Here is an 18927-nt window from a genome sequence, read left to right on the forward strand (position 1 = left end):
CGTTTAAAAATCATTTTTTCGCGAGTGCATAACGTCAGCGTCCTCATCTCCATCGTCATCATAAACGCCATTATCATCGCCATCAACATCACCATTCCCATCTTCGGTATTGTCGCAGAATATGTATGAATTATAGCTGGGAATTCGCTGAATGAGTGAGTCCCACGGGTAAAACCGTGGAAATTTTTTTTATTAACTAAAGAATGACCAAAAACCTATCAGTAGGTTACAGTTGACCATTCTTCGGTTAAAATCATTCCTTGTTGTGTTTTTAATGTTTTTCAGATCCTCCGTATCGTCTATTTTTATTTTGCACGTATTTTCTGTTTTTCATTAGGTTTAGATTGGCGTTATATGTAGGCTCTTCAGATTTGTGAATTAGATAGTCATTATAGTTTTCGGTATTAGGTAGGGTATCATTTTCAGGTTTCTTAATTCCTTTTAAAATAAAGGGAATCACCTCAACTTCATTTTCCACGGAGATTCTATCTTCCCACATGTCCAGTTTAACTAATAAAGGCACATCTTAATTGAATTAACGTTCACTCTCTCGAGAGAAAGATGAATCTCAATTAATAACTAGAATCAAATACCATTTTCCCTTTTTTTTATAATCGTATGTTTTTGGTAGAATCTTCGTATTAAATACCATTTTTGCCAGTTCTTGAAATTCCAAATTATAAAATGAAATATGGAAATATTTTTTTTGAAAAACCTTCCATATTTCAGGTTAAATACTCGTTATTTCAAATTTTATTAACATTTCTTATTTTCAGGTGGAGTAGAAGAGGACTATTCCTAGTGGCAAAACTGTCCAATATCAATATATATTCGATATGGAATTCATACCAACCCTGTACCCTTTTCTCCATCAGTTGGAGAAAGACAAAAACCATTATTTGGAGTCAAACCGTCATCAGAGGAGGACGTACTGACAAATATCCTAATTATTTTTCTACTTTTCATACTTGCTTAATTTTTTTAAGTTTTAAGAGGGACAAGTATAAGGCAAGGCTGTCAACGAGTAAGGCTTAATTACCTGTCCGTTTACTTAAGTCCACATTTATTTAAATAATTTCAATGATAGGCAAATTTACTTTTATTACTTTCATTCATTGTTAATTCAAGTACAGGTGTTTATTGAGAAGTGGACTCTCGAGTGTCAACTGGCTCGGGCTGATCCTCCTTCAGCGACTATCAACCCTTACTTACTTTGTCCTTGTGGACTCTCGACGTTGGCTCATTAAGTTCACCTAATAGGGGTCCATCTTTATTGATGTGTAAATCGTTTCCTCGACGTAGTAGTTCTTCGTGTGACAACTCAGATCCACACCAAGGGACAAAGAAAGTAAGGGTAATTAGTCACTGAGGAGAGTATCAGTCATGATCTGGTTGACCTTTGTGTGAATTAACATTCACGCTCGAGAGGAGGAAGCTTTTCAATTAACCGCTGGAAAGAAGTAACAATTTCGTTAGCTTCTGTTTTCATTCACTTTCTGTAGCATGCTTTATTAATTTATATTTTTGTCTGTCCTTGAAATTCCTAATTAGAATCTGAAATGTGGGAATATTTTCCTTGAAAATCCTTCCACATTTCGGGTTGAATTCTCGTTTTTTTTTCCAAATTTATTCTAATTTTTTTGTTTGTTTCAGGTCGAGCACTAGAGGACCATGGTTAGTGACCCCGTATCCAATAACGATATATAAACCCTATAACGAATCGACACCTTTCATGTGGTCATTTCCACCCTAGGTTGGAGTGAGTCAAACCATCATTCGAAATCGAGCCGTCGTTGGAGGAAGACGTACAGGCAAATACATTCTTTTCTTATTTCTCATATTTGTTTAATTTATTTTATGTTTTAGGAAGGACTCTTATAGAACAAGGCTACCAAGGGGTAGGAAGTAAACACTCTCCGTTTACTTAAGTCTACATTTATTTAAATAATTTCAAGGATAGGCAAATTTACTTTTATTACTTTCATTCATTGTTAATTCAAGTACAGGTGTTTATTGAGAAGTGGACTCTCGAGTGTCAACTGGCTCGGGCTGATCCTCCTTCAGCGACTATCAACCCTTACTTACTTTGTCCTTGTGGACTCTCGACGTTGGCTCATTAAGTTCACCTAATAGGGGTCCATCTTTATTGATGTGTAAATCGTTTCCTCGACGTAGTAGTTCTTCGTGTGACAACTCGGATCCACACCAAGGGACAAAGAATGTAAGGGTAATTAGTCACTGAGGAGAGTATCAGTCATGATCTGGTTGACCTTTGTGTGAATTAACATTCACGCTCGAGAGGAGGAAGCTTTTCAATTAACAGCTAGAAAGAAGTAACAATTTAGTTAGCTTCTGTTTTCATTCACTTTCTGTAGCATGCTTTATTAATTTATATTTTTGTCTGTCCTTGAAATTCCTAATTAGAATCTGAAATGTGGGAATATTTTCCTTGAAAATCCTTCCACATTTCGGGTTGAATTCTCGTTTTTTTTTTCCAAATTTATTCTAATTTTTTTGTTTGTTTCAGGTCGAGCACTAGAGGACCATGTTTGGTGACCCCGTATCCAATAACGATATATAAACCCTATAACGAATCGATACCTTTCATGCGGTCATTTCCACCCTAGGTTGGAGTGAGTCAAACCATCATTCGAAATCGAGCCGTCGTTGGAGGAAGACGTACAGGCAAATACATTCTTTTCTTATTTCTCATATTTGTTTAATTTATTTTATGTTTTAGGAAGGACTCTTATAGAACAAGGCTACCAAGGGGTAGGAAGTAAACACTCTCCGTTTACTTAAGTCTACATTTATTTAAATAATTTCAAGGATAGGCAAATTTACTTTTATTACTTTCATTCATTGTTAATTCAAGTACAGGTGTTTATTGAGAAGTGGACTCTCGAGTGTCAACTGGCTCGGGCTGATCCTCCTTCAGCGACTATCAACCCTTACTTACTTTGTCCTTGTGGACTCTCGACGTTGGCTCATTAAGTTCACCTAATAGGGGTCCATCTTTATTGATGTGTAAATCGTTTCCTCGACGTAGTAGTTCTTCGTGTGACAACTCGGATCCACACCAAGGGACAAAGAATGTAAGGGTAATTAGTCACTGAGGAGAGTATCAGTCATGATCTGGTTGACCTTTGTGTGAATTAACATTCACGCTCGAGAGGAGGAAGCTTTTCAATTAACAGCTAGAAAGAAGTAACAATTTAGTTAGTTTCTCCAATCATTCACTTTTTGTAGCATGCTTTATTAATTAATTTATATCTTTGTCTGTCTTTGAAATTCCTAATTAGAATCTGAAATGTGGAAATATTTTCTTTGAAAATCCTTCCACATTTCGGGTTGAATACTCGTTTTTTCAAGTATATTTTTGTTTTCTTTTTGTTTCAGGTGAGGCGGCGCCGCCTCCTCCCCGACGGTGTGCCACCTTGTCGTGGTGGGGGGGCTCACTTCTACAAGATCCCTTCCGATTTGTAAATGATTCGAATTAATTTTCTGATCTTTGGGAATCTTGTAGAAGTGCCAAGAGCACACCACACCTTAACGGGAATCCGTATACCGACATTACAGGGCGAAAACTATTTCGCATGCAGCGTCGTCATTTGTTGACGGATTGTAAAGTTATTACAGGTTTTTGGAAATGCCAGAAGCTTATCTACTAAGTTACGTTAGGAAAATTAACAAAAAATGAAAAAAAATTTTTGTTTAAATAAATATATTAACATTATTGAGAAACAACAATTAAATCGCAAAATCCCCCAACGTACTTTACTAGATAATGTTCATACGTTTCCAAAAAGTCCACAAAAATGCAAATCTGTCAAGAAATGACGATGCTGCATGCAAAATAAATAATTGAAGAATTTCGTGTTGGCGACTTCCCGAACACGAAATTCTTCCATAATTTATTTTGCATGCAGCATCGTCATTTCTTGACAGATTTGCATTTTTGTGGACTTTTTGGAAACGTATGAACATTATCTAGTAAAGTACGTTGGGGGATTTTGCGATTTAATTGTTGTTTCTCAATAATGTTAATATATTTATTTAAACAAAAATTTTTTTTCATTTTTTGTTAATTTTCCTAACGTAACTTAGTAGATAAGCTTCTGGCATTTCCAAAAACCTGTAATAACTTTACAATCTGTCAACAAATGACGACGTTGCATGCGAAATAGTTTTCGCTATGTAATGTCGGTTTACGGATTCCCGTTAATTATACTATAGTTTTCTTTCCCGGGTTGAATTATATTATTTAATTCATTACTACACTATCTGATGCCTGAGCTACATATGATTTAATTTCCCATTGTGTATATACACTCTGGGAAATCGAATCGTTCCAAAATGTAAACACAATTTAAAGGTGCATTAGTTAGCTGGTGGACAAGACTTTTCCACATTGTTCAGCCTACCAGGCTTAGCACCGAGTCCCAAGCAATAAAAAGAGAGGCAATAAACCGACCGAAAATGACTAACCCTTATATACCTGTACTCGAATGATCAATCAAAAATTCTAATTTTAATATTATTAATTAAACATTTTTAAAACTGTTATCAATACATTGCTTTTATTTTTAAGATGAGAATGAGCCCAAACACGAAGCTAATCGGACGATTATTTCTGTATTAAATTTATCATGCAGTTCTCAAATTATTTAATTTTAATAAAACTTTTCTTTTGAATCATTTAGATAGGAATTTAAAGTATTTACACATATCTTTAATTACATATATATTTAAATGAAATAAATATTTATTCATCATTTAATAATATTTTTATACATAATTTATTTTTCGCCCTTTCTTAAAGGTGGCAAAAATTCCTATTTTCTTAGACATCGTATTAACTCCGATAACTGTTAATCGATCCTTTCTGCTATATTGTTTTATATATATATATATATATATTTAAATTTATCAAATTACAGATATACAAAATAAAATATAGTTTCATTAGAATTTAATAAAATATGAACTACAGGATACACATAATACAGAAATAATCGTCCGATTAACCTCGTGTTTGGGCTCATTCTCATCTTAGAAATAAAAGCAATGTATTGATAACAGTTTTAAGAATGTTTAATTAATAATATTAAAATTAGAATTTTTGATTAATCATTCGAGTACAGGTATGTAAGGGTTAGTCATTTTCGGTCGGTTTATTGCCCTCTGTTTATTGCTTGGGACTCGGTACTAGGCCAGGTAGGCTGCGCAATGTAGAAAAGTCTTGTCCACTAGCTAACTAAGACACATTTAAATTGTGTTTACATTTTGGAACGATTCGATTTCCCAGAGTGTACGAGATAAGCGAGGATGAGTTATACATAGGTGCGCGTATTAGCACTACATAGTAAGAGCGCTGGTGTCTTTTTAAAGCAGTTCCTAAATGCATCGAAACATCAGAAAAATCCATACCTGGCATTGGTTGTATGTACATTTCTTATCTCATTCTTTTTCTGTTCGAAGCTGATGTATGTTTACACACATTTGGTAAAGATGTTTCATGTCATTCGTTAAGTAACCTGTAATAATATATAATATTTCACAAAGAAGTAAGTTCTTTCGCATCTTAAAAATCAGAATTATAAAAAAGGGGAAACTTATCTAAAATTATGATCCTTATTAAGCTTTCCATCATGTTCAATGAGACAAGTTAAATTAAATTTTCCATTTAAACCTATTTATGTCACACTCATTGTTTTTAAAAGTGGAATTAGTGTATGTTGGTGTATGTATGTTTGCCAGTGATGCCAGATTGTTAACTATAGTTATTAGATATAGTACGTTTATCTATAGTTCAATCAGTACTGCCACCTGTCCGCAAAAGAATATACAAAATTTTTAGGAAAACTGTCACCGACCCTCCTATGTATGTACATACCTTCATGCCCGACGCCCGTGAGCAGTGAGCACCCGTGACCCGTGAGTCGTGACTCGTGGTCGTGAGGCATATGCGGGCGCGAGCCAGAGTTGCCAACTTGCCAAGTGTATGTAGTACCGAAAGTACTACACTTGGCAACTCTGATTACCTAACCCAACCTCTCTCCAAATCTATCCAAATTCCAAATTTCCAAATCGCTTTAGCTATCCGGATTCCGGCTGTTCTCGGTTCGCGCTGATAGCGTTGTTTACTGTCATTTGAATTGTGATACATGAAATTCATAATTTAGATTATCTGTCAAATTTTAACAAGATTTTACAGTATAACTATCACAATAACAGTGGTAGTTGTAATCGTGGTATATTATCTTTATTTTCATCCCACTACGTTAATTTAACAGCACTTTTCATGTGTATAGACATATATAAAATATTATTTTAACAAACATTATATGTGAAACGTTAAAAGTAATGCAAGGGATTGAGTGATTTTATTTGTCCTACACCCAACGCTCTTTAAGATAAAAATTCAGTTTAAAAACCTAGGTTAAAATATGTCTTTTAAAATGGTCGAAAATATTTTTATTCATAGAATTTTCTAACAGATTGAATAATTTAATCCGTGTATATTTATCCCGCTATTGCACATTGCGTATAACATTATTATATTTTTATCTTTCCAAACTTAACAATAATGAATGCTCCGGCATCAAGTTGTTATTTAAAAAGTGAAGATGACTCCCTTAAAACTATATATCTACCTGATTGTATTCCTACTGTTGTAGGTAGATCAATTGAAACGAATATCAGTGATACAAAATGCTCTAAAGAACAAGGTGGTAATTCTTTTATATTTAAAAATTATATAAATTAATTAATCAGCAGAAAGTAGGGTGTTTTTTGATGACTTTTATTGTTTACAGTTTAGAACAGTGTGGCATCTATATCATTTATTATCAAAAAGTTAGTGCTCCCACATAGTTACAGTAATTCTCTATTCTGAATGATATGTTTTTTTTTAAATTTCTAATAATTAATCTTTTGTACGCTTTGATAGAAATCAATTCAATGCAAATTAATAACTATTTTTTTTATGTATTGTAATTCTTATAGGGAAGTGTATGTGATAAGATTAGGTGTTACATAAATCTGACCAATAAATAAAGATCTTATACGAATAAAATTTAGCAGACACATTAAGAAGGGTAGTCACCTTTCTAAATTATTCAGTGGATAATAAAGCCCAGTAAGTCAGTATAGTCTTTTAGTTGATAAACAAGTTTTCCAAAAAGCATTACAGTTAAAATTAAATACAAAATAGTGTTAAAAGTCATGTAAATGTTAAAAACAAATATAGAGTTATGGTATTTATTGATATTGAAATGTATTAATAAGGATAAATGAATTTAATTTCATTATGAAAGCCACTTAAGTAACTTCCTATTTTCTGCGGATTAAAAGCTATACAGGCTATCTCATTTTAATAATTCAAAAAAAATTTTTCTAAAATTATATATACAAGATATAGAATAATATTTCATACCAAAGTTGTGAGGTCCTAAGGGGATAGATGATACAAATATGAAATTATGGTGTTAACCGATTTTATTAAAAGAAGCATGAAGGTCACCTAGAGTTTTTAAAACAATACATGATTTTTTTATTTTGTCTTCTAACAGCTGATCACGAGAGGTATTCGGATTTGAGATTATAAGTAGATAAGTAAATTTACGTGTGTGTATATGCGTGAAGGCCGCTATACCACTTCAGACAAACCTACATATAGCTAATTTTAAATTCCAATATCTCATAAATGACTAAATTAAATTATACATTTATATAATTTATTAAAAAGCTCTTGGGATATGCTATAAGAATATTTAATAAAAATGGTGGCTCCATTTAAAAAATATCGATGACATTAGCGTAACCTTGGATAGTTGAGACAACACGAATTCCATATTTTAATCATCTGTACCCATTTAAAAATGTAAATTATTATCTAAAATATTTTGTTTTGTATATTTTTCGCGATAGTTGTATGGATTTGTTCAAATAGGACACCCTGTATATGTGTGCTCAACTGTTTATCTTATTATTATTACGAAATTTTCTTTAAGTTTATTTATAGCACACAACTTATTTTACTTATTATATCCATAGTTCGCCTTTGTGCAAATTACTCAGAATATAAAGTGATCGTGCAACAAATCGGAAAACGTAATTCAGGGATAAATGGTTGTAAAACAAAAACAGAGATAAACTTTACTGTTAATCATGATGATAACTTAGAAATTTTATATGGACAATACATTTATAAAATTGAATTTAATCCGCCTCCTGAAAAAAAAGTTAATACATCGTCAAACAGGAAAAGATCTTATGTAGAAGATGATGACATGGAAAAACAAAGTTGTTTATATAAAATTAATAAAACAGATAAAAAGACCAAAATTGATCAAGATAGTGGGCAAGAAAACAATATAGCTTTAAAGAATACATTTAAATTAGCTCATCATAATGATAAAGCAGAGTGGGAGAGCCTTCAAGATGGATTGTTTATATATACATCAGAATGTATAAAACATCAAGTCAAAGTAATTTTTTATTATTTTCATTTACTTTACTTTTAATCTTAAAAACTACAAACTGCCATTACAGATAGCAGCTTATGATATGGATGGAACATTAATAAAAACTAAGTCAGGATATGTATTCCCAAAAGATTGTCAAGACTGGCAGATTCTATATCCTAATATACCAAAAAAGTTACAACAACTGTATGGAGAAGAATACAAGATAGTTATATTTACTAATCAATCTAACATTGGATCAGGAAAAACAAAAGTTTCTGATTTTAAAACAAAAATAGAAAATATAGTAAAAAAGATCAATGTTCCTATTCAGGTAAAATATATAAACTTTCGTAAGATACATGTCTTTTATATCTTAAACATTTTTAAAATTTATTTATAGGTTTTTGTTGCCAGTAAAAGGAATTTATACAGAAAACCATTACCAGGCATGTGGAATACTTTAGTAAACTTGGCAAGTGTACTTTTTTAAACATTTTTAATTATATTAAAAAATATATATAATCTTGGTTAATCATTTAACAGAAAAATGGTGGTTTGAGTATAGATAAAGCTAATTCTTTTTATATTGGTGATGCTGCTGGTAGAGAAAAAAATTGGGCTCCTGGTAAAAAAAAGGATCATTCATTAGCTGATCGTTTATTGGCTATAAATATAGATATAAAATTTGAAACACCAGAAGAACACTTTCTAGGACACAAGAAAGCACCTTATAAATTACCATTATTTAATCCAAGGGCATTAAAAACAGATATTGACTTATATTATCCAACAAACTCACCAATTACTTCTAATGAACAAGAAGTTATAATTATGGTTGGATGTCCTGGGTCAGGGAAATCTCACTTTGCAAAAATCCACTTAAAATCATATGAGCATGTAAATAGGGATACTTTAGGAAATTGGAAAAAATGCGTTGTAGCAATGGAACAACATTTAAAGAATAAAAAAAGTGTGGTTGTTGATAATACAAATCCTGATCCTGCTACTAGAAAAACTTCTATAGATATTATAAAGAAATATAACGTTCCAGTAAGATGTTTTGTAATGACGACAAGCCTAGATCACATTAAACATAATGTCAAGGTAATGAGTAACTAAAATATCTTTTCTTATTTAGGTTGAATGAAATTTTGTTATTAAATTATAATTTTTACAGTTTAGGCATTTAACTGATCCTACTCACAGTGAAATTCATGATGTAATAATTCATTCGTTTATGTAAGTAAAGTTTTTAATATTCATCGAGCTATTCTAATGGCAAATCATTATTAATTGATTGCAGGAAGAACTACGTAGCGCCGTCACTTGATGAAGGCTTCAAAGAAATTATATCTGTCAACTTTATTCCTCACTTTTTAAAGGATGAGGATCGCACCTTGTATGAAATGTATTTACTTGAACATTAATTTAATAAACAATAATCTTTAGTATTCTGTTTAATAAATTTTTATAATTGAATTTTCAAATCAGACATCTTTACGAATTAACAAAAACAATCGATCGAACGATATTATTAATACTAACATCCATATTCTTCTATAGCGGTCGATGTCCACTACAGGCAACAAAAATAAGCATAAGATAATAGAAAGTAGGAGCGGATCATAAGGTAAGGTACGCAAGGAATGTTTTAAAAAATTTCCTAAACCTCATTATATTTTATAACCCATCAAATAAATAGTAGGTTAGTAAAAAGAATATTAACATTACTGTAACTGTTTATTTCAAGTACAAACCAATATTGGAGTAAAGCAGTAGATTCCTATTTCTAAAATAATTCATTTTCAAAAGTCAATGGAAGCTTGATTGATATAAAAATCCTATTTTTTAATGGAATACTTTAAAAATTATGTTCTCAGTATGATTTTTCGGTAAACTTAATATGCTGAAAAGAAGCAATGCAATACTTAGCCTAATGCCGTAGGCTTGAGAAAAAAAAAGAAAAAATAATAATTAAAAAAATTACTTTCTTAGCTTATTAAGAATGTAATATTTTTACCGAAGAAAACTGATTTGAAGTAAAATCGATATACGCCCATATAATGTTCCATATTAAATTTTTGAACTATGTAGACGATAAATTTAAATGAAATTAAATTGTTACTATTGGTATTAAAAACATGCATTAAAAAAATGAAAGTAATCATATTTTTATAAATAAAACGAACATACAAACTAAAATTTGCTGGATTCTGAACTTTTTTGCTGTTTTGTTTAAAATTTTTAATTTTAAGCATCGCAATTAAAATATACGGTAGAAGTGTCTCGACGTTAAGCAATTTTTGTATTTACACGGAAGTTTTTCAGTTACTTAAAATTTTGCAAAAAGAGAGTTCAATCTCTACTAAGTTTCAAATACAATAGTTTTTAAAAAGTTACTAAAAATTCGGAAGAAAAAAATCATATATCTCTACTGAATTACATTTTATCTTTCATCAGATTCTCACGATTCGAAACGCACTCTTTGATCCATTCATTGTGCGTGTCTTATAAGGTATAATTATAATTTTATGTTTTAACTATTTTTTTATCTTGTGTGAATAAAATAGGATTTGCGACTGAATATTCATAATTTACAAACGAACAATGGAATCTACTACTAAGATTCATTTTATTTTTCTTTGTTATAATACTGGAGCCCAACGCGGGCCCTTGCCAAGCTTTTTATTATAGGAGAAAAAAAATGAAAGTTTATCAGCATACTGTCAAGTAGCGTACAAAGAAAACTTTGCCAGCGTATTGTCGCGAGAAGTGTACAAATAATAGTCAAAAATGAATGAAAAAAGTAGAAGAGGAGAATAAATTATACAGAAAATATATATAAATCGGCGTAAAAATGGTTGTTTTTTTCAATTACCAAACGTAACGAAGACAAGCGAGCCCGAGAAGTTCAGTGTATAATATAAATAATTTAAATAATGAATAAAAGATAAAATTATTTGAGAATACCGGTACCAGACTTCTTTCTTAACAACTAGAACTAATTTATTGAGTTATTTGTCATCTCGTTTTCTAGTAGCTTTTGTAAAACGAGACTCGCAACGTGGATTCAAAAAAGTTCCTAATTTGTACCATCTCTCAAAGTTATCTTTATCCATTATTTCGGTACTTATCAATAGGTCGTTTTTGTAATAAGTCAAAATTCGTGCGTTTTTAGAGGATCTATGCTTCTAAGATCCTTACTTCTTAAAGTCCTCATTCTAAAGATTAGCCTGCTAATTGTTTATGCAACGTTTGAGATTTTGAGTTATTACCATCTTATTTAAGTCTGCAATTCCAACCGATCGTACAGCAGGATCGACATTGGCATTGGTTTCAATGTCTTAACTTTCTTAATTACCTGCAATGCACGTATCGATTCCTGAATGCTGAGTTTTCCTGAGGATCTTCGCTTTCTCAAGAACCTCTTTAAAGATCGTTTGAAATGTACCATTTTATTGAAGTCGCAATGCCAATCGATCGCTTGGCAGAATCGATATTGGCATTAGCTCCAATATCTTCGCTTCTTAGTTAACTAGGAAACATATGAATCGAACCCCAAATAATTTGCTCTTTGATAATTTGGAGCATGGAAAGCGTGAATCATACTACCTATTCAAAAAATCTAACTTGTCATCGCAAATTCTGGATTGAAATTAAATTGATCGCCAACCAGAAATAATACTGGTTTTACTTCAGCAACCACGTTTTCTCAGTTAACTACGAAACACGAATTGAACCTCGAATGCTCGCAGGCCACCTCCAAAAGCAATTTGGAGCAAGGAAAAGTGTATATCACATTACCTACTTGGGGTATATAAATTTCAACCGTAAATTCTCGTGCGAGATCCATCACGTGGGTCTTCGGATGGAGTTCACGTAAAAATTTCGGCTGGAAAAGTCTCGCAGTAGGCCTCGCTTAGGAGTTTCACCCAAAAACATTATCCCCAAATATAGGATTCAGGTAAAAGTCCTACGAGTAGCCAAAACTTATACTCCTCTGAATTCGTAACTTTGCAAATTATACCATATGGGTTCTGGAATTTTATCCTAGAAGTAAAGTTGCGGAATAATATTCCTGAACCCTGGAATTTCGTTTGCACAATTTCTTTATTCATTTATCTTATTTTGTTTAAAAAGAAAAAGCAACACAAACAAAAAAAATAGGGTAGAAATAGACAGTGAAAATGACTTTCACTTATGATAACATTTACATTAGTCGAACGTCACTTTTCTCCGTCTACTTTTAATTTAGTTTACTTAGAAAGTATTCGTAACTTCTATTTACGAAAAAAAAAGAAAGCGAAGGAATCATTTAAGAAATTGCGAGATGGCCGCATTTCATCTCAGAAAGTCTCCTAACTTGCATGATCATAAGCCAATTCTATTTGGAAAATGACCATTTTCATAAGCTACGATTAATTACGGTTTCGTGGTCCCCTCAATGAAGTCATTAATAAATACCGTTTAATCACTGCCGGAACCACGAACGATCAAGCACCGATATCTTTTGTCATTACAAACAATGAAATAAAAAGAAAATTAGAGAAAAACCATAAAAATTTTGTTTCCATTTAATAAACTAATCACCACAGATCTATATCACAAACATTTCAAGAGGCTATCCGTAATGGTTAATTAGTTTATTGATTAGCAAAAGAAAATTACTTATGAAAATCAGTTTTGTATTTTTCTTCAAAATCCCTGTTCAAAGAACATCGGTGCTTGAGGAGACAACGTTCAGTTAAGGCACTGCAAAAAACATTCCCAAACTAGGATTCTTTTTATCTCATTAAGTATAAAGATAATCATTTATTTTCTTTGTGAATATCATCAAATCAAGTGGAGATTATATATATATATATATATATATATATATATATATATATATATTATCTAACACAGTAAAACACCGTTTAAAACACTTATCATATAAAAACTGATTTGCAGTGCCTTAAAGAGCAAACTCGCGATGCGAATATCAATTAATCGATAAGTCCAGCAAATTACTTATCGAGGCCTCCGTCTAAGATATTATTTTTCACTTGAATGATGTGTATTCCGTCATTCGACGAATTTTTCTCTTTGGAGGCTTGGGTGTTGTCAAGACCTAATTTGCTCAACGTGCGAAGCACTTTTAACGCTGCTTGGTTGCGACTAGCGTTTGTCGTTGGTCCAGTTCCATGGCAAACCTGTGGTGGATCTGTATCTAAAGTTACTAGAGACAAATACTGCTCGTTCATTGACGAAACACCCTACAATTATTATATATCGATTAAATATTGAATTAAATTAATTTAATAGTAAAATATATTAAATTTCTCTTCTCACAGACCTTGCTCGTAGCCTTGGGATAATCGGTAAATTCAACGTTAAAGTTGAATAGCTGAGCTAAATAATTAAGCTGATCCTTCGAAGAGATTCCTGAAGGATTTTGCTGTTGCTGGCCACGAAGTTCTTCTGCAATGATTTGAACGCTGGGGCCGCTATTAATTTTATTATCCTGGCCGCCATCGACTAGTAGCAATCCTGGTACCAATTGACGTCCAATGGTGCCTAAAATATCAGTAATAGTTTATAATAGTTCATAATCAAAAGGTTTGTAGAGCTTAAAATTAGTTTAAAATTACATTTAGCACCCTTGGCAATGTTGCAGCTTTTACCTCCGACTGAATGATTTTGAACTTCATTTACTTGGTCGTCTTCCAGGAAAGTAACTTTTCTTGGTTTACTCTCAGTATTTTCTGAGTCTCCAGTTTTAATAGATGGCTTAACAGGCTGTGGCTGAGGTCTGCTATATCCCAACTGAGACAAAAGAGCCTCTGCTGCCGCACGTTTCGCTAGTTTTTTACTAGGACCCATTCCTTGCGCCGAGTACTGGCCCATTTTCACTTCCATTATGAATTCTCTTCGTCTCGGCACACCCTTCTCCTCTATTAAGGTATAGACCGGTTCCCGCTCCCTTTTGGCCTGCTGTATTTGCACCAGTCGTGATACAGGATTCACCTCTTCCACCGTTTCCGCTTCTGAATAAATTTTAATCAAATTTCTAGATTTTTTCTTAGTTGCTGGCGGTTTTCGTTTTAAGCGTAACGACCGGTTCTGCATATTCGCTGGTATCGGTGGAAGACGCTTCAATTCTTCTAACATTAACTCTGCTGCGCGTTTTTTTGAAACCTAGAATTTTACCAATTTCACATAACTTATAGAAACACTTCATAAATTAACATATGGAATGATTTATTTATTTTAAACTAATTTACCTTTTTTGAAGAGCCTTCGCCGATAGTTACTTTTTCCCCCACTGTACATTTCGTCATAAAAGTCCGAATGTGAGGTTTGCCCGTTTCGGATACCACTTCGAAACTAACTGGAAGGCTTCGTTTCAGTGCTGATTCGTGTACTAATGAAACAGGACTTTTCAATTCCGCATTAGGATCATCTATTCCGCCAATCGTTCCATTCTCATTGGTACCACAAGTATTTACAATTTCTTCTGGCAATGGTAATTGTCGTAATTCCTCTAAAGCTCTGCTCGCTGCATCGTGCCTTGCGGCTTGGCCAGTTATACCCCTTCCGTTAAACTCACGATCTCCAACCTGAAAATTTAAAAACAATTAATAATAACAAATACAATCCCAATTATTTTCTACCAATATTACGTTTATAACATTAAGGTTTTTAATTAGACGAAAATTAACTTGTTTATAAAATATTAGAGAGATTTTGCTCCTATAATTTTGATTACCTTTAAAGTAACTAGATACAGTTGAGGCTCTGATGTGTGGAAGTTATTTCTGTAACCGGTATAACGTGGATTGATTAGCCGAGGGAAATTACCAAAACTATGTGCCACAAATGTTTGAGGAGGAGTTGGTGGTGCATGTCTAAATGTGTATACAGTTGGTTCTCCTCTCTTCATGGCTAATGTATTCAGTTCAACCGTAGGAGGCAAATGTCCAGACCCAGCTGGACATTTTCCTGGATGACCTCTCATAGCTTTTGTAGGCTTTGGCGGCGGCACATGATACCAGGTCTTTGTTAAAGCTTCAGTTGCTGCGCTATGCTGAGCTTTCTTTATGCTAGGTCCTTCAGCCACATATTCTTCTTCTCCTAGCTTCAAAGTTACTGTGAATCTTTTCATGTGCGCTGGACCCTGTTCATTAGTCAGTCTGTACTGGTGCTGAATTTTATTAAATCTGGCTAATTCGTTCAATAAACACATCGGAGTTTTTTCTTTCATGTTTGCCAAAGCTGAATTTGTCACATTGGCATGGTTTTGCAAAGACTGACTATCTTCCCTGGACTCTTCACTATTTTCATTTGGCGATTTATTCAATTCCATGCTTTGTGTTTGAGGATGTTGCTGCTGCTGTGGCGCCTGATTTGATTGATTACCCGATTGTTGATACTGTGTCTGAATATTTTGGGCTTGAAGAGATTGGTCCTTTAAGCCAATGCTGACCAGAGTGCCTGTGTATTCAGGTTTTGAAATAATTAAAAAACTTTTCAAATTTCTCCCAAAATGCAATATAAGTAAAATATAGATCAAAATTTGGTTCACACACACAATATCCAGTTTCTCTAAGCCAGTTTAATCAATTTTCCTCAATTTTATAAAACCATAAATCTATTTTAAATTAAGCATTAATTGACCCATCAAGTCACCATTATAATTTACAAAAAAATTATATTAGTATTGCAAATGGAATAGCAATTGTAATAATAATATCTCTAAAATCTTACCTTTGCTCTTTTATTGAATTTACACATTGCTCTTAATTATTTTAATTTGTTTTCCTAAATTGCTATTTTATCCAAAAAATTATAGATTTGCGTAAGAACTTATGATTAGTGTAGTGGTGTTTTGAATTTTTGCAATGCAATGCACTTACATGTCTAATCGAAAGTTCACGTAACATGATGCTTCAAACAGATATAAGACAAGAGTATAAAAATAAATGCAACTTATAACTGAAAAAGAGACTACATAGTTTTAGCGACTCAATGCGTTAATAAAAGCTCAATTGTGATAAGGAAAATAAAGAATTATCAAAAAAAATAGAAGTAAAAAAAATGACAGATTACTCATATTCCTTGTGCCTTTTTATAAAAATGGTAGAAATTAGTTTATATCTCATATCTTGGAAAATTTAATTTATTGTAATCTAATTGCAAACAGACCTTCAATGCACCCAGATGGTCCAAATATTAATTCCAATTGTTCAAAGTCAAACTGTGGTTGATGCGACTTTGCTGCTACACTGCTTAGTAGCAATAATAGTAACGCCACAGAATATAAATGTCGTGCTAGTGCTAGTAACAATAAATCAAATAATAATAATCTATAACAAGAGCTAAATAAAGTGTAAAGAAAAAATTGGAAAGTCTTTTGAAACAATTTTGAGTAATGGCATTGTTTTGATGAACATTTTATTTTGTTCTTAATTTATAAGCTATATGTAATTCATGATGACCATTTTTTAATAGGATTGTACAGACTATGTTCTGCAAACTTTTTTGTTGTTCAATCTTTGACACCTCTGTATAAAAACATTTTTTCCCTTTGTTAGATTTTATAAGAAAGAGATTTGTGCACAAAGATTCAGAGTTGTAATGTGCTATTCCATTGTTACAGTACTACTTTTAAAATTATATTAATTAATGACCAAACTTTGAAATCAATTAAGGTTACAGCAAAATATTCTGTTAAGCAATAAGAATCTTTCAATAATTAATAAGAATAAAATCAAAGCGATGATAAAAATGTGAATAGCATGCACGTACCACTGTCAGCCACACAAGCCTGATTGTTCTGCAAGCATGCATAAATTGTCTTGCAATGTTAATTATTGTGACGCTGCATAATTTTAATAATTACAAATAGCAGTATATAATTTGTGCACAACTATTTGAAAACTGTTCTGTGTTTACAGCTAGTACTATTTCTGTATTTGTTTTACCAACACCAATACCCAAAAGCAAACTTTTGTACTAATGAAGTACAAGCTGTTATAATAAAAATAAAAATAAATTTAACATTAAACAGAAAATCAAACATTAAGCATTTAAAAATATCAACTAATTAGCAGTGATTTAAATGAATTATACTTCATTAGTAAGAAATTATTGTGAGAATCAATCTATGTAAGAATTTTTTAAAAAGTATAAATTCAGTTACAGGATTACCATTAGGAGTATTATTAATGCCTATCATCATAGGTTGTCTTATAGCAGGATGTGGTGGTGGCATGTGATGATGCATCTGCTGATGATTAATTGACAGCATTTGCTGCATCGGATGCTGAGACATATGCGAAGGAGGCATATTTCCTTGTTGCATAGGACGCAAGGGTCCACCCATTCTGTAAAAAGTCAATAATAGTATAGAAGATACCCATCATAAAAAATTGATAAGAGAAGTTTATGTTTAAATATGCATACCTATCTCGTAGTTGGTTTTGCAAAGAATGATGTTGATGGCGCAACATCGTGGTAAGCTTTTGGAGAAACTGCTACAAAAGAATCTTGCCATAATAAATCATTGATATTATAATCTTTCATTTTTAAAAACTGCTAACACTTTATGGTGTATTATATTAATATTATTTTATTTTGATAAAATAATTTAAAAAAAAAGGTAGGTTTTAAAATAATCAATTATTTATAAAATAATATCATAGACAAGATTTAGCAAAGATAAAGGCTGGACCGGTTTTCAACGAGTAGTAAACATATCTTTTCCAACTTCATACAAAAAATAAATTTCAAGATTCAAAAGAAAAAATTGAACGATTGGAAGATAAGTAAGAAACGAAGATGAATGAGATTTAGGACATTTGCAAATAAATCATCTAATATACAATGGGCTTGGCCCGGCTAGGAGGTAATCCAAGAAAGAATGAACTCTCACCTAAATGTATTATATTTCACAGAAAATTTCAGTTTCTTTTGTGAATAAATTGAGGGCGAAATCGATCTTGTCAGTCTCGCGAGTACTGTCAGGCCCTTATTACAGCGATTGGCAAACAATAAAGAAAAGTAGTCTGTAGACTAAAATGCGGCCATTTTGATGTGAAGACGTCGTGTATTGTATTGGTTGGTTTTGTAGTATTAGTATATACTATACATATATCTATACATCACTGGTCCACCGGGTCCACCTGACACAGCATCACTATCACAATCACGCATTAATTTTGGTATTGCATTGCACACTGCTGTGCTGTACATACACTACACTACATTAACACAAGCACACCACACGATTAAGATTTTCGGAAACGCCATTATCGCCATCTATACTGCTATACATGTGAAGTGAGAAATTAAAGAGTGTTCTAAAAATCGGCAGAAAATGAAATTTGCGATGGAAAAAAATAGAAAATGCAATGTTGTCGTCTCTGCAGTCCACACACGTGTTTTTTTATTAAAAAAAAATATAGTGATTTCTAAT

General features: G+C 32.3%; 2 protein-coding genes across 6 annotated transcripts; one reads left to right on the forward strand and one right to left on the reverse strand.

The window, feature by feature from the left end:
• Positions 1–5262: 5262 nt before the first annotated feature.
• On the forward strand, positions 5263–10054 carry PNKP (Polynucleotide kinase 3'-phosphatase). Its single transcript, XM_066746766.1, has 7 exons — positions 5263–6731; positions 8059–8492; positions 8557–8802; positions 8872–8943; positions 9015–9575; positions 9649–9710; positions 9775–10054. The coding sequence occupies exons 1-7, from the start codon at positions 6590–6592 to the stop codon at positions 9896–9898; spliced, it is 1641 nt and encodes a 546-aa protein (XP_066602863.1). The 5' UTR covers positions 5263–6589; the 3' UTR covers positions 9899–10054.
• Positions 10055–11086: 1032 nt separating this feature from the next.
• stau (double-stranded RNA-binding protein Staufen) lies at positions 11087–18678 on the reverse strand. 5 transcript variants are annotated; one of them, XM_066746764.1, is made up of 9 exons: positions 18385–18678; positions 17916–17986; positions 17661–17836; positions 16656–16787; positions 15220–15944; positions 14735–15070; positions 14135–14648; positions 13807–14027; positions 11087–13726 (listed from the first exon to the last, which is right to left on the reverse strand). In XM_066746764.1, exons 2-9 carry the CDS (start codon positions 17960–17962, stop codon positions 13478–13480), a joined length of 2400 nt encoding a protein of 799 aa, XP_066602861.1. In that variant the 5' UTR covers positions 17963–17986; positions 18385–18678; the 3' UTR covers positions 11087–13477. The 5 variants fall into 5 exon arrangements, with proteins under 5 accessions (XP_066602861.1, XP_066602860.1, XP_066602859.1 ...); XM_066746763.1 differs by having other exon boundaries at positions 14102–14648; positions 17916–17998; positions 18385–18677; XM_066746762.1 differs by having other exon boundaries at positions 14102–14648; positions 17916–17983; positions 18385–18676.
• Positions 18679–18927: the final 249 nt, after the last annotated feature.

The sequence above is a fragment of the Prorops nasuta genome, unplaced genomic scaffold (genome assembly GCF_024137725.1).
Source record: "Prorops nasuta isolate Cenicafe-Biocafe unplaced genomic scaffold, Cenicafe_Pnas_1.2 PNAS00003, whole genome shotgun sequence".
Classification (NCBI taxonomy): domain Eukaryota; kingdom Metazoa; phylum Arthropoda; class Insecta; order Hymenoptera; family Bethylidae; genus Prorops; species Prorops nasuta.